Source organism: Heteronotia binoei, chromosome 1 (assembly GCF_032191835.1).
Source record: "Heteronotia binoei isolate CCM8104 ecotype False Entrance Well chromosome 1, APGP_CSIRO_Hbin_v1, whole genome shotgun sequence".
Lineage (NCBI taxonomy): Eukaryota > Metazoa > Chordata > Lepidosauria > Squamata > Gekkonidae > Heteronotia > Heteronotia binoei.
The window spans coordinates 226,504,535-226,520,370 of NC_083223.1; the positions used below are offsets into that span (position 1 = coordinate 226,504,535).

Genomic DNA, 15,836 nt, shown 5'->3' on the forward strand with positions numbered 1-15,836 from the left:
AGTGGAGGAGTGGGGAATCAAACCCGGTTCTCCCAGATAAGAGTCCTCACACTTAACCACTACACCAAACTGGCTCTCCTTTATAAAGTGTTGTGTCCTTTATAAAGTTTTTATCTCTGCTACCTGGCATTACATTTTATGACACACATGGTCTAGCCTGACATGGTCTCATTTATGTCAGATCTGGTCCTCGTAACAAATGAGTTTGGCACCCCTGGGCTAGATGAATTCTTCTTGAACTGCTGTGGCAGCATAAGGAAGTCTGTGGTACAGCTTCTGCACCTAGTTTGAGGGTAATACAACCCAGCATCTGGGGCAGGTAGGTGTGTATGGGGGGAGAGGCATCTTCTTCTACATCAGCTGGCAGAAGTGTAGTGGTGTAGTGACATTTAAAGTGGGAAACCCATAACTTGTGAAGAGTGCATTAACTGAAGAATCATTCCTGAGTGATAAATGAAAAGAATTTCATGTGATTTTGGCCCCTGACTTAAAATCAGTTGACGGCAACTGATAAACTGCACAGTTCAGGATATCAGGTAAAACTTCCTAAAGCACTATGGGAGGGGCCACAGCTCAGTGGAAGAGCATCTAATTGACATGCAGAAGGTCCCAGGTTTCCCAGCTAAAAGAATCAGGTAAGTAAGCGATGTTAAAAAACCCTTCCTGAGACATAGAAAGCCATGGCATGTCTGAGTAGACAATACTGACTTTGATAGCCTGATGGCCTCATTCAGTATAAGGTAGTTTCATGTGTGCATAATGAAGAAGGTAAGATGTGTCTCATGCAAGGGATTTCCAAATTCCCTAAGAATGTGTCATAGGAAAGTGAATATTTCTCACAACTACCAATATAGTTGGTCAGTAACAGTTTTCTTTGTCAGTTGGAGAAAGAGTTTGCATTGTTTTTATTAATGATGTTAAGGCTGAGCTGTCTCTCTCATCTCTCAATATTCACCTTTGCCTCTCCTTTCAACTTTCCCTTCCTCCTCTCTCTCTGAAAGTATCTCCTTGCCTGTTACTCCTCCTCTCTGTTCCCTGGTCTTATTGCCCCCAGGCACTCAGAACTTGCTGGCTTGCTGAGCTCAGGGAAATCTTTACTTTGCTTCATTGGCACCTGGTTTCCTCTGTATGCTCCTGGATTGTTCACACTGAGGAGGCATTTTGAGGAAAAAATGTAAAAATAATTTCAAGCAGATGTGGAACACACATTCATGCAGTTCTAATTAGTTAATGTTTCTTTAATCACAGAAAAGGGAGGAATTATCAATGCCTAAAGAACCTGTTTATTGGTTTTCTAAGAGTGCTCACGAACTACAATAACTTCTGATACACACTTTAGAAGTCCTGTCCTTCCTCCTGCTCCTATATGGTTGCACTTCCATCAACACAAATAACAATAAGTGAAGGGGAAAAGTTTAAAAGAGGGAGGGGGCAAAGACAGCATCTAACAGCAGTGCTCATTCTGCGATCTTAGGCAGATCATGAAAAGCAGGGCAGGAAGGGTTGCATCAGCGCTTAGTTCTCGTGGCACTTGGGAAATGCACTAGGGAAATGCTGTTCACTACTTTGGGGTCAGGTAGAAATTTTTCTCTTAGTTGGTTTGGCCAGGGATCCTAGAGGGGTGTTTTCCCATTGTGGAGCAAGTATTACTGGGTGTGCATGTGGGGTATTTGTGAGTTTCCTACACTGTGCAAGGGCTTGGATTAGATGACCCTGGAGGTCCCTTCCAACTCTACAATTCTATGAAAGAAAGAAAAGCAGAAAGCACCTGTAGTATAGGGTTCCATTGAGTTCCATTCTTTCTAAAACAATATTAGCTGATAATCCAGGTTGCTGAAATAAATCCCACCCCCTTGGACTGGTGCTGTATTGATGATTTTGAGTTTGGCTAACAGATTTTTATTTGCGTTTTATTGGGAATAATGAATAGAAGAAAAGGGGAAAGGGTGAAAATACACAAAAATTATAGTTAACAAAAACATATAGAGGGCAATTTTACAAATATTAAAGACATTCCTTACTCAGCATGTATATGTATATAATAGTTAACAAAACAAGAAAAATATATTGTAGCCAGAAATATATGATGTGCTATTCATGGCATTATGACTTATAATTACATATGACAACACAGAATCAGAGTTGAAAGGGACTCGGGTCATCTAGTCCAAATCCCTGCACAATGAAGGAAATTCACAAATACTTCCCCCTAAGTTCACAGAATCAGCATTGCTGTCAAATGGTCATCTAGCCTCTGTTTAAAAATCTCCAAGGAGAGCCCACCACCTCCCAAGGAAGCCTGTTCCATTGGGGAACTGCTCTAACTGTCAGGAAATTCTTCCTAAGGTTTAGCTGAAAACTCTTGATTTAATTTCAACCCATTGGTTCTGGTCCAACCTTCTGGGGTCATAGAAAACAACTCAGCACCATATGACAGCCCTTCAAGTACTTGAAGATGGTGATCATATCACCTCTCGGTCATCTCCTCTCCAGGCTAAACATACCCAGCTCCTTCAGCCTTTCCTCATAGGATTTGGTCTCTAGACTCCTTACCATTTTTATTGCCCTCCTCTGGACACATTCTAGCTTGTCTATATGAAGAAGGTAAGATGTGCATTATGTATGTTCAAGGAATTTCCAAATTCCCTAAGAATGTGTCATAAAAAAGCAAATGATATTTCTCCCAGCAACCAATATAAAGTTGGTAACAGTTTTCTTTGTTGGAGAAAGTGCTTGTATTGTTTTTATTAATGATGTTGAAGTTGACTTGTCCCTCCCTAGCTTGGAAAAATGTATATATATCTAAAACAAAATAGCTTAAAAATGACTTAGTCAGTTATTCTTTTTCTTAAGACAGGTAAGATAGGATATAAAAAGATAAACAATCTTATCAATCCCATATAACATATATAACTTCCTAAGAAATTTTATAACATTTTCACACAGCAATCATTATGATAAAAATCATACAGACACAATACCATTATTATTTCTCAATGATTGTGAGTTTGGATGAGAGGTAGTATTTTGGAGTAATCTGAGTAAAAACACTGCTCCTATTTCCTATGTATGTTCATAAGGCTTCATGGAATTTGGAAATACATAGAATGATGTAAGGCATTTTGGGAGACTGTTAAGGAGGAAAAGCCCCCAAGGTATCTAACAAAGCGAGCAGTGACTCACAAAGCTCATATCCTGCCACAAATTTTGTTAGTCTTTAAGGTGCTACCAGACTCTTGTTTTTTCCCCACTCTAACAGACTGCCAAAGCCCCCTACATCAAGGGTCCTACTCCCCAACCCCTAGACTAGTACTGGTCTGTGGCCTGTTAGCAACTGGGCTGCACGGGCATGGCACTCTTGGCTTCCCGGGTCACAGACCCAGGAAGCTGGGAGCAACAGGATGGTGTGTGGATGTGTGCTCTCCTCCTCCTTGCAGGGGAGGCTGCCTCAGAGCAAGGCAGAGGCGCTGCACAGCCCTTTTGTGTGGCCTCACTGTCCCTTTCACCAGTCCAGGATCATGGCAGACAAAAGAGGCAGCGCAGCCTTGCTCTGAAGCTGACTCCTCTTGAAGGGAGGCAGCCTCTGAGCAAGGCTGCACCACCTTTCGTCCACCTGGGTCCCGGTTGGGCAGAAGGGACAGGGTGGGGTGGCAGTGATCTTTGCCTAGCCCTCATTTAAAGACCTCTGATGATCAGCTGATCAATGGGGGGTCTTTAAATGGGAGAGGGAGGCAGACTGATGCTGTCAGTCCCCTCTATTTAAAGACCCCCATGTGGGGGCAAGGAGGGGGGGGACCACGGGTGGGGGATTGGCAAAAATCCCAACCCCGTTTCCCCTCCCCCGCTGTGGAAAAAAATGTCTTCCACAAAATTGGTCCCTGGTGCCAAAAAGGTTGGGAACTGCTGCCTTACATCATTGTGCTCTCCTCCATTTTATCCTCACAACAACTCCGCAAAGTTGTTAAGCTAAGAGAATGTGACACGCCCAAGGTCACCCACCAAGCTTCCACCTCAGCTGCTGGAATTCAAAGCAGGGTCTTCGAAATACTAGTCCAACACTCTTACAGCATACTGGCTCCGGTATATAAAGTACAAGAGAAACACCACCTCAAAACTGCATGCACAGAAAAAGTGGTAAACTAGAACGGTCTGTGCGAGAAATCAAAAGAAATTAAGAATTCTCTCCAAAAACGAACCAAGCCATTCTATGCATGAGTCTTTAAATCCAAATTAAAACAATCGTTCTGTAGGCTTTATACACCACTTCGACGTGTTCAAAACGATTTGCATGTTCCATCACTAGACAGTCACTCCTTCACTCCGGAAGCCTATATATGGTCAGCCAAGCTCACAGGTGAGTCTCTTTCGCCCCGCCCCCTCCTGCCGCGCCCGGTTTCGTTCAGGTGGCCCCGCGGGCTATAAACGCTTGGAGGCGGGAGCTGGAGAGACTCATTTGTTCTTCGCTTGAAAAGGCAGGAGCTTGACCAGGACACGGCTAGCGAGAGAAGGAAAAGGCGGACCGTGTGTAATTCGAGACGGCGGGCGCGGCCCGGTGAGGAGGGTTTGGTTTAGTCGCGGAACCTGCTTGGGCAGCTCAGGAAAGCAGCAGCAGCAGCAGCAGGAGGAAAGGCGCAGCGGAAGACCGAAGAGGAGAAACCTCTGCCAAGCAACTCACGCCATTCTTTACCTGGCGATGGCTTTTCACCGTAGGGTCGTCTTGCCCCTGGTGGCGCTCCTCGCTCTCGTCGCCACAGTGTACTGCGGTAAGTGGAACTTCGAGGGGACTCTTTCCCGCCACTTCTCTACTCTGCTCTCCTTTCTTATCTTATCTGCCCTGCCGTGGATGTTTGTAAGAGGGCAAACTAAGTGGCGCCGTGAGCAAAGCGCCCTCATAGACGGGGCAGCATGTCCCATTCCCACAAGATGGCGCCGCCTCCGTCGGGCTCCAGGAAGGCTGGGGAGAAGAACTAGGTTAGGTGCGCACCACAGATCGGGCAATATGGCTTCTGGCGCTACCTGCCCGGCATTCGCACCTGGAGGGAAGGGGAGCAGCCGAACTGGATGCTCATCGAGGCCGCGACGGCTTGGGAGGCGCGAGGTCGCGGCATGGCGACGCCCTGCAGAGTCCAGGCCTCGAGGGAGCAGCTCCCGACAAACACCCCAGGCTCGGGGGCGGGTTCGAAATCTCGTTTTACACCGCAGGGTTGTCAGCAGGGCTCAGTCCGCGGGCGGGTGTGGCTTTCTTAGCAGGTACACAATTAAGCACACCTGCCTGCCTTTCTAGTAGAAGCCTCCATTAATCACAGGTCAGTCGGCGGCGCGTAGTCTTTGTGGGAAGAAATCTTGACTATTAGGTGCCAAAACCTTAAACCTGTGTGCCCCTGGCAATGCAAAAATCGAAGGGTCTCGTTTGTTCTATTCGAAACACGCCTGTTTGTTTCACAGCCGGAAGTTAAAAACTCTTAACAACCAGGCAGTGCTGGTTTCTTAAACTTACTCTTCCCTACCCAGCAACTACATTATCCAGCAGGAAGTTTTCTTCCCACACAAGTATTCTCTTAGAGCAGGGGTGTCAAACATCTGGTCTGGGGGCCAAATCAGGCCCTCAGAGTTCCTATCGCCCCCCCCCCCCCCAGCAATTGGCTGTCATCTGCTTCTCCCTCTCATTTTTCTTTCTCCATCACAGTTTGCTTTGCCAGGCTTCCTTAATCATACAGGAGCTACAGAGTAAAGACTTTGTTTTATCCATTGGCTGAGGCTCCTCCTTTGGGGAGGAAGGAGGGGGAGGCAGAGCTTGCTTTGTCAGGTTCTTGCAATTGCACATTGGAGCTACTGAGCCAAGCCTCTCTTCCTTCTGTTGGCTGAGGCTCCTCCCCCTTCTGGTCCCCTGGGGAAGGAAGGGAAAGAGCCAGAGCTTCCTTTGCCCAGTTCCTTGGATCCCATGGGAGAAATACAAAGAAAACACCTTTAAGACCAACAAGTGCTACTGTTTTAAGCATGTTTTAAGTTTTTTTTAAAAAAAATCTTTAATTGTGATTGTCTGTGTCCTGTATAAAGTTTCTATCTCTGCTGCCTAATCTTAAATGGGAGCACACACAGCCCGGCCCTCCAAGGTCCCATTTATGTCAGATCTGGCCCTCATAACAAATGAATTTGACACCCCTGTTTTAGAGGGGAGGGGGTTTCCTTTGGAGGAGACTTTACAGTTGTTGATTTGATCAATGTCTCCTAGATCAAACGGCTTGATGGAAGGAGACCTGCCCCCCACCACTGTTGGTTTTTAAAAAATCCAGTAGCTATATTAATCTGTTTTGCAGTATCTGAAAGACTAACAGTTTTATTGTAGCATAAGCTTTTGTAAGTCAGACCATATTTAATTGTTGGACTCTGGCTCTAGAAGGCTTGTGCCAGGATGAATGTTTTATCTTTCTGATGTGCTGAGACTTCATTGTTTTCAGTTTTCTCATGATATTGCTAGAGCATTTGGAAATAGTATTGTGAGACATTTTTATACCATTTTACAAAAAATTTCTTCTCACCCCAACCACTCTCCAGATTTTGAGATGAATCTGCTATATTATGATACAGGGTTACAATACTTCCCTTAATATTTGCTCCTCTCTGGAAGTATAAATAGCATGAAAATGGTTTTAAGGACATTGGTTGGGAGTGGCTGGATTTTGAGACCAGTGTCAGAAGGAACAGGGAAAGATTCCAGGAGATTTGTTAACAAATTTCTTTAGCTATTTAAATTTAATCCTTTCAATATGAGGGGAAGACACTTTCTTGTGTTAGTAAGCCACGCCTTTTAGAAGAGACCAACTTGTTGAGTATGCACTGTTAACTTGTTTTGTATACATCAAAACTGTTATAGCTCTTCAGACTATGTGTATGGGTGGGGTAGCTCTACCTGAGCATTTAAACAAATTTAAAACAAAAATACAAAGTATTGGCTAAGCCAGGGGAAATCACAACCAGTGGTTAACTGAGGCAAATGCCCAGGACCCCAGCCACCCACAGCTCTGTTCTCTCAAGGAGGGGGGGAAGAGAAGATTGCAGATTTATACCCCACCCTTCTCTCTGAATCAGAGTCTCAGAGCAGACACCCTATGAGGTGGGTGGGGCTGAGAGAGCTCTTACAGCAGCTGCCATTTCAAGGACAATTCTTGTGAGAGCTTTGGCTAAACCCAAGGCCATTCCAGCAGCTGCAAGTGGAGGCATGGGGAATCAAACCCAGTTCTCCCAGATAAGAGTCCACGCACTTAACCACTGCATTAGACTGGCTCTCAAGCAGGCACCTGCTGCTGCTTGCATCTACCGTATCTGGGGCTAGGGCAGGAGTGGCCAAACTGTGGCTTGGGAGACATGTGTGGCTCTTCAAGTCTCCACCTCCCCATGGAGAAGGCATTTTTTTTTCTTTAAATCACTTTAAAGGCATTTTTGCTCTTTAAATAACTTCACCAAGCCAGCCGGTGGCTTGGAGACTGCATTTAAAGTTAAAAGTTGCTTTCTTTCCATCTCCTTCCTCTCCTCCATCAAATATCTGATGTTCATGTCTTGTGGCTTTCAAACATCTGACCTATGTGGCTCTTATTTTAAGCAAGTTTGTCCACCCCTTGGCTAGGGTAACTGACTTCTAGCAGCAGTGGTGGCCCCATCCTGGATTTGGACCAGATCCTCTGGGAAATCACTAAGATTCCCCAGTGGAATCACTAAGACTGCTCCTTGGCTAAGCAACTAGGATACAGTGGTTTTAATAGGAAACCCCTACTGTGTTTTGTAGATGTTTAGGGGAACTCATCTAGGATGCTTACCCTAAGAGTAAGAAATAATGTCATCTAAAAAAAAATCATTGCTCAGTTATTAAAGTATTGAACCCTTTTAGATTTGCCTTCATGTTTTTCATTGTCTTGTTCTCTTTCCTCAGTGACTGAGCAGCAGATTTTTTAAAGCTTAATTTTAATAGATTAATTTAAATGTCATGTTTTGTTCTGTTTAGAAGAGTTTCCCTTGCATGAAAAAAACACTTCTAAAATGTCTGCTATGACATCAGTGTTGCTTCCGCTATCTTCTGAAGATTTTTTTTTCTAAATTCAGACTTCAATCAGGCTGCTTGGAAGAATATATTCTGATATATTCACACATAATGAGGAATAGTTTCTAAATGGTCATGGTTTTGTATTCACAGTTTTTATGGAATTGAAAGGTTGAGTTAGATTTGAATGAACTGCCTGAGCTGGAAAAGGGTAATTTCAAGAGATCAGAGATATCTTCTGAATAACAGATGGAGTTCCTTGGATTCAAATTACTTTGAGAAACTACTTGTTTGCTTCTTTTCATGGTACCCAGAGGTTTCTAACTGGTGTGTTTTGATTGTTGCAGATTGCATGTGTGACAAGAACAAGCGAGTAAAAGAATGCATATTAAATAATGGTGAATGCACGTGTGTTTCTTTGGGGTCTGATATTACAGTATCCTGTGGAACATGTAAGTATAAAATTGTTTGATGATTAACACAATTTTGTTTTTAATCTTATTTTTATAGATATAAACTTAACATCTAGAGTTTTAAAGGTGGTTTGTTATACTTCCCCATTTTAGTGACCTCGAAGTGCTTACTGATGAAGGCAGAAATTACTGGCTTAATGGGTAGAAAGCGACCAAGTCAGGCTTTTGTAGACAATGATGGCATTTATAATCCAGAGTGTGACAACAATGGCAACTTCAAAGCTAAGCAGTGTAATGGGACAAGCACCTGCTGGTGTGTTAACTCTGCTGGAGTAAGAAGAACTGAAAAGAGTGAAGCAAACATTACATGCAATGAAGTAGTAAGGACAAGGTAAGTCTTAATGTAAAAATGTATTTGTTTTACACCGTACTGTCTTGAGGAAGAAATGTGTAATCAGCAATGCTTTTGTGACTGCTACCAGGATGTAAAGCTGTATCAATCAAAACTGCATAAGTATACAAACAATTTCAGTACATTGTAGCAACTGGAAAAGGGTTTGAAAATTAAATCCAGCAATATACCATTAAAACAGACAACAAAACTAGGAAGCTAGATTGGAACTAAAAGGAACATGGGGGGGCATCCAAAACATAAAGGTAAGAAAATGCCTCTATTGACCTCAACAAGCAATGTGCATTTTTGAGAGAAGGGAGTCATAATTTAGGTGCTGCTAAATTTAAAGTTTACATCTACAAAATGGCTCTGCTCCCCCCCCCCCCCCACAGCAGCAGGAGATCATAACCGACTTCCATAGGCAGAGGCTCACCAGACTTGATGTTCCTTAATTGCCTTTTTATCAGATGCAACAAAGTCCACACAGGCACAGTTCCCACCTGTTTCTGTTCCTTCACACTTCAGGGGGCTGAGCTGTGCTTCTGCCTTGGGGCAGTTCCATAAAGCCTATCCCAGTTTGAACATATGAAGCTGCCTTATACTGAATGAGACCTTTGGTCCATCAAAGTCAGTATTGTCTTCTCAGACTGGCAGCGGCTCTCGGTCTCAAGTTGAGGTTTTTCACACCTATTTGCCTGGACCCTTTTTTTGGAGATGCCAGGGATTGAACCTGGGACCTTCTGTTTCCCAAGCAGAAGCCACCGTCCCTACCCCAATACAAGTTTGATAGTCTTAACTGGCCCAAGTTTGATAGTCTTAACTGGCCCCAGCTCCTCCTTTAAGTTCCTCTTTCCTCTCTTCTTTGCACCCTCTCATCTTTACTCAGCCACTTGCATCCCTCACTTCCCTTATCTCTTCTAACATCTCCTTTTTATCCCTGGAGCACTGCCCATGTTGGTTAAGCCCAGTAACACTTCTCCATTCTCAGAGTCTTGTTGCTCTTTGAACCCCTTCCTTGCCTTGTTCTACTCCAGCTAGGTTTGTATAGGGGTGTTACTGTCTTCTTGTGAGGTGCCCCACCCTGTCTGGAGTAACTCTGACCTCTGCTGCTGCCATTGTGCTGCAGGCTCCCATAAAATTTAAAAGGTTCATCCTTACAGAGCTATGACATGCTACATTTCTTTGATGTGCAGAAATATACAGCTAATATCTTTACGGTAAAAAAAGGTTTAATTTTTCCCCCTCCAGCTGGATTATTATTGAAACGAAACCTGTAAATACTGTTTTGGACACACAGTCTGTTCAAAGGTATGTCGTCTTAGTATTCCTTGTTGCTTTGTATGTTGGAAGCCTTCAGGGTAGTAAGAAATCTGTTATAAGATAGAATGTTCTTCAAGGAAGAAAGTAGTAATATCACAGCCAGGTACCATTGTGCTTTCTGGAGTGTTTTCTGCGTCATTTAAAATTCTGCATGCTAAGTAGCTGCTACTAACAGAAGACAGCTGAGTGGGAGGGCTGGATTACATCAGTGTTGTGGCTGCAGATGGTAAAAAGAGAAGGGTATTCACTAAGACTTGTCATGTGACAATATCCATCTTTAAAGTATCTTTTAAAAAACTGCAGCTTATAATCCTTACCTTTTAATTCACAGGGCCTTTACAGAAGCATTTGTTCAGCGTTACCTCTTGGATGAAAAGCACATAAATGTTATGGTATGGGAGTGACATTAAAATACTGGTTTAAAAGTTGCTTATTCTAGTTCTTTGTTTTTCTGCAGGGTTTTTCATGGCAATATCAAACATTTCATTTGGAGTAGCTGTAATTTTAAAATCTGGATGTTAATTTCTGTTGCGAGATGGAATATAAAATGGCTGAAAAACTAGAATGGTAGGACTGACGTTGCCATTCTGTACCAGCTTATTAGCAGTTCCTTGCATCTTGCTGGTGGTGCTATAATCTATTCTGGCTTGGTTATCCATTCCATAGGTTGCTGCTTCAAAGTCTGCATTTCTTGCTGAATCCCATTTCAGTGTGCTGAGCCGTTCTACTAATAGCCACACTATCAGAGCTGAGCATTGATGCCCTTGATATTTTTGCCTGTTAGCGCTGAAACTGATATTTAAGTGGTTGTAGTATAAGCTCCTGAAGTAGTTATGTTTCTTACACTAGTATTCAAAGGAAAATTCATGGATTTCTCAAAAGACGAAAACAGGAATAATGTGGTTTGACTATATTATCTGTCTTTTCTTCCAGTATGATAACAGTTACATCACTGTTGAGCTGAAGCAAAATACTTCAGAGAAATCCTTAGGGGATGTGGATATAGCTGATGTAGCATACTACTTTGAAAAAGATGTGCGTATACCAACTTGTTATTTTATACAAATGATGCTCTGTTCTACTGTAACAGATTCAATACTAAATTTCTAAGGTCTGTACAAAAAATGTAATGTTTCTGCTCTTTCAGGTCAAAGGGGACCCCATACCTATTCAGTCACGCTGGAACCTTACAGTCCAAGGACAGCCTCTGGAGCTTCAAGACACCCTGATCTACTATGTTGATGAAAAGCCACCAGAGTTCTCAATGAAAGGATTGACTGCTGGAGTAATTGCTGTCATTGTTGTTGTAGCATTGGCAATAGTTGCTGGCATTCTTGTACTGGTATGTTTTGTCTTATGATCAATTTTAGCTTCTTATAGGTCACAGTTAAAGTCATTAGGCGGCACTAATTTGTGTGGAAATACTACCTCAGTGTTGACTGGGGTAAGGTTATGGGGGAGAGTGAAAGCCTGAATACATGTAACACTGTTTCTGGGTCAGCACTGCATCCTGTCAGAGCAGATATTCCAACTCTGAACTCTCAACAATCTTTGAAAGAACTTGGCTCTCAGGCACATATGGCTCTGATTAGGATCAGAACCCTGGAGAGAAGAGGTTTAAGTCTACTGCTCGCACTGTTTTCCTGATGTGAAACGGCTCCAGGAATCCTCTTATTTGCATTGATGGGAAAATGTAGGAGTACTGTTGCAGACAGCAATTTGCACACACCAGGATCACAGCTCTTCCCTGCCTTTCCTACTCTCTCAGCAATACCAAACCTGTGAAAGTGTAATTACAGCAACAACGGCAAGCCTTTATTGGCATAAAACAGATTTAGCAGTAAAATAGCAATATAAATAATATAAAATCAATAGGCGGCAAAGTGATAAAACAAGTAAAATACTACAAATACCTAGGAATTCATTTTCAATATAACACACTTTGGACTAATCATCGTAACTGTATAATTAGTCAGTCAATGTTAGCGTTGCAGCTATCCAGCACTGCTTTTACAGCAGAGGCAATCAGTTTATCTCAGCTGTGCTAAAAATCTTTAAGGCTAAAGTGATACCGCAGTTTTTATATGGGGTCCCAGTGTGGATCACAGCCTTGGATAATAACATTGAAGGTGTCCAATCAAAATTCCTATGGAAAATCCTGGGATTCCCAAAGTGCGTACCATATGCAGTTTTATGTTTAGAAACGGGGATGAATCTTGTGGAAACACAAGCATGGCTAATGTCACTTAAATATTGGTTACGACTACGTTTCCATTCTGACTCAGAGAGCCTCTTATTTCAACTGCTCTCAGAATCTAATTTGTCAAATTGGCTAGTTTTAATGAGAGGAAAATTAAATCTATGGGCATTGATTTAGATTCACTTTTTATGCTATCCTTAAAAGATGCATTTTTGAAACTTAAGCTCAGAATTCTAGATATTGAAATGCAAACGTTATATAGCCTGACCAACAAGTCTTGCTCCCCGCTGAATTTCGAACTTCCTCTCTCAGTAGGGAAATTAGTGTCTTATTTCTCCTCTCTCCAAGCTCCACAGCAACGGCGTGTGCTCTGTGTTCTTGTTAACGAGATGTAATGCATTACCATCTGAAAGTGTAATTGTAATTTTGTGGAATAATATAAGACACGTGGATTGAATGGGATGCAATGAGGCAAGAAGAGGGGTGAAATTTTGCTTGCACTGATTTGAATAAGGCACTTAAAAAGGGGGACTCAGACCTTAATACCACTGCATATTTCATTGGCAGTGTGTTTAACAGGCAGATTTAATGGTAGATAACCTCTGTCATAGGAGCAGCAATTTTTTTAGTTACATAAATATGCTTTCATTGTTGGAGCACTGAATTGGTGTTAAGATATGAGCGGACTTGGCCTAACATGCTGTTTTCACTATAGGTTTTTACTAGAAGAAAGACGGGGAAATATGAGAAAGCTGAGGTAAGTGTCCATTTCAAAAAGAGGGGCCTATAAAACAGCTGTCTGGTTTTTCTTAAAATATGTTGTGAACAAAGGCTTCAGTGGAATAAATCTGGGCAATTCAAGTTTTAGTGACCAGAACCAAATAGCTGTACAGCGAAGATGGCCATTAGCTTGTTAGTAGTTTTAATAGATCTCTGTATGAATGTCAGGCTTTGACATCTATCATCTTAGAGACTAACTTGTGCTTGGCAGGAGATGTCTTTTGCTGTCCAAGAGGGCTATGGCCACTCTCTTTCAAGGGTCTTTAAGTACAGATTGACCTGGGAAAAGAGGTTTCTTTGTATAGTTGCAGGTAAAGTTGAAAATTAACAGACTCTTATGTGGGTCAAATGGAAAAACTAGCAGTAAAAATGAATTTAAAGCTTATTCATAAAAAGTAGCTAGTGCTTAAACTGATCTCAAAACTTGTGTACAGCTACAAAAAACTTCTTTCTTCTCTTACGTCTTTTCATAACAGCATTGAAAATAATTTTTGATCAATCCTTATCAGTGTGAGAGTAGGTTCCTTGGCCTAAGTATTGAGTCTACTCAACTGTTTTTTAAATACAGGTGCATATTTGCTATAAATATTCATGCCACCTGCTTTTGAGGGGCAGATGAAACTTGTGTCCTGGTTTTAGCTAGTATTGCTAGTAAACAGCTAAGCTTTAATGTCTTTTTCTTAGGTAAAGGAAATGAATGAAATGCACAGAGAACTGAAATCATAACTGCTGTAACGAGTCACAAGATAAACATGGTGAAAATATCAAAATTGAAAATTAACTATATGGACTCATGATTTTTACACTGTGCATACCTGTAACTTTAGTAAAGAGGATTATCTCAATTTAGGACCTATACAGGTACGTTGTGTTTTCAGTGCTAAGACAATAGCGCATGTTCAGATGAGTCCTCCTTTGTCACAGTTCATGTAACATTTTAATGATGCCTTAAGTGTGTACTAAATGAGAAGCATGTTTTAAAAGTTCTAGAGGACGTCTGCCCCACTTCGGCTGCCAGACTTCTCTTGCATATAGTGAAGTGTGGTGTGCTTTTTAAAATGTCTGTAAATATTTGTATTCAAATTTGCTGGAACTTTTTTACAAGTGATGAATTTAATAAATTCAGGAACCAATGTGTTTGTCAGGTCCTTGATAGTCCTAGAATGACCACCATAAGAAATTAGTGTCCTATATCTGAGACAAAAGGGATGCCTGACTTGAAAGGAGTCAAGACTCTTGCGGTACTGTTAAAGAGCAAAGAACAAGATCCAAACAGCAACAGCATGTCAACTGATTCTCAGATCGCTCTTGCCAGGATCTATGCTTCCTTCTAACAAGATATGCTTGTGAAACTTCATAGCATGATGTGTCTGTGTAATTGAACTGTTGCATGTGTCTCAAAAGTTTTTTTAAAAAGTAAGGGGCAAGCAGTCATGATCTCAGGACAGCAAAAACCAGAATGTGATTTTCAAGTACAAACAAAGCTACCTACCTGATGCTACACCTTGAAGCACTGCCTGGAAATGTCAAACTATTGGTGCAGTTAACATTTGCAAAAGTGTTTGTCTTGTCTAAAAAACTATGTACTGCTTCAGCCAAAACTGTCATGGCCTTAAAATTCTGTCTTTAATTTTTCCAGGTCAAACAAATGTTTTAGAAACATTATTGTGTATGGAATGAGGAGACTAAGATTTTAAACCCCCTTTAACCGTTGTAGCTTGTGATATCAATACCTCAGCCCAACATACCACCATAGTATGTTCAGGATAAAACGAAATACCCCCTTATACATATCTATAGGCTCTTTTAGAGGAAAGCTGAATGGCAATATACCAAATGGAACTGTTGAGACCCATGTTAAGGAGAAATGATCAAATCTTGTGGACTAGCTCATTTAAATATCTAGCATGTTTCATTTCATTAGGTTAAAGTAAAGAATTGTTTGTTTTCCCCTTGATGTTGTTTGGTGTTCTTTTGATACTTAAAGCCTGCTAGGTCAGTTGTGACCAACTTTAATAATGCTTAGATACAAAGGAGCATTTAAAATTTTGGGATGAAAAAGTTAATTGTGATCCTAGTTAAAAATGGGACAAATACTTGAGCTGGAAGATTTTATCACTTGCTGCTATACCTCATATTTCTAGACAGGACTCTTTCTAAAGGAAGGGTATCTAGACTGAGTGCTTTACAAGATTCATTGTGAGAATGATGGTGTGAGGTTGGGCCAAAAGAGAAAGAGTGATAGTGTGAGGAGCAGAAAGGAGAGAAAGTAAGAGAAGAGGTAGTGGGAGGGAAGGAGAGAGAGGGGAGGAAGCAAAGGTGCAGGGAATGGGATAGCTGCTCCTGCAAGTTTCTTGCAGGTCCCCACTTCTATGAATACATTAGCTTTTGTCCCTTCGATAGTGTATACACAGCATGATAGGGCTTGATATGAAATAGGAAGTTTATATATGCAAAACATATACACCTATTTGTCTCTAAAGAGGGAAGTTGTAAATGTGTTTTCCTCTGTTTGAAGAAGTGTCTGCAAAATTCTGATAATTAAAGGCACAATCCATATCCTATCATGGAAATGAAATCCATGCTGCAAATGACTACATGCCTCTTTCAAACATGTTTTTGTTTTCTTGAGCATTGATGCCTGAGTAAGGTACTAAAGGTTTACTGGTGGGTCTTCTACTCAGCATCAATACT

The 15,836-nt window shown here is 41.7% G+C and overlaps 1 protein-coding gene across 1 annotated transcript; it reads left to right on the forward strand.

The window, feature by feature from the left end:
• Nucleotides 1–4,361: 4,361 nt before the first annotated feature.
• On the forward strand, nt 4,362–14,275 carry EPCAM (epithelial cell adhesion molecule). The gene is made up of 9 exons (XM_060248830.1): nt 4,362–4,763; nt 8,383–8,487; nt 8,602–8,839; nt 10,091–10,150; nt 10,494–10,554; nt 11,096–11,197; nt 11,310–11,504; nt 13,078–13,119; nt 13,827–14,275. Exons 1-9 carry the CDS (start codon nt 4,694–4,696, stop codon nt 13,866–13,868), a joined length of 915 nt encoding a protein of 304 aa, XP_060104813.1. The 5' UTR covers nt 4,362–4,693; the 3' UTR covers nt 13,869–14,275.
• Nucleotides 14,276–15,836: the final 1,561 nt, after the last annotated feature.

Bases quoted from the DNA above. Each gene is read 5' to 3' on its own strand.
- EPCAM (XM_060248830.1), top strand. From the start codon at position 4,694: ATGGCTTTTCACCGTAGGGTCGTCTTGCCCCTGGTGGCGCTCCTCGCT. The intron at 8,840-10,090 runs GTAAGTCTTAAT...TTCCCCCTCCAG, and splicing joins AATGAAGTAGTAAGGACAAG to CTGGATTATTATTGAAACGA. The intron at 10,555-11,095 runs GTATGGGAGTGA...CTTTTCTTCCAG, and splicing joins AAAAGCACATAAATGTTATG to TATGATAACAGTTACATCAC.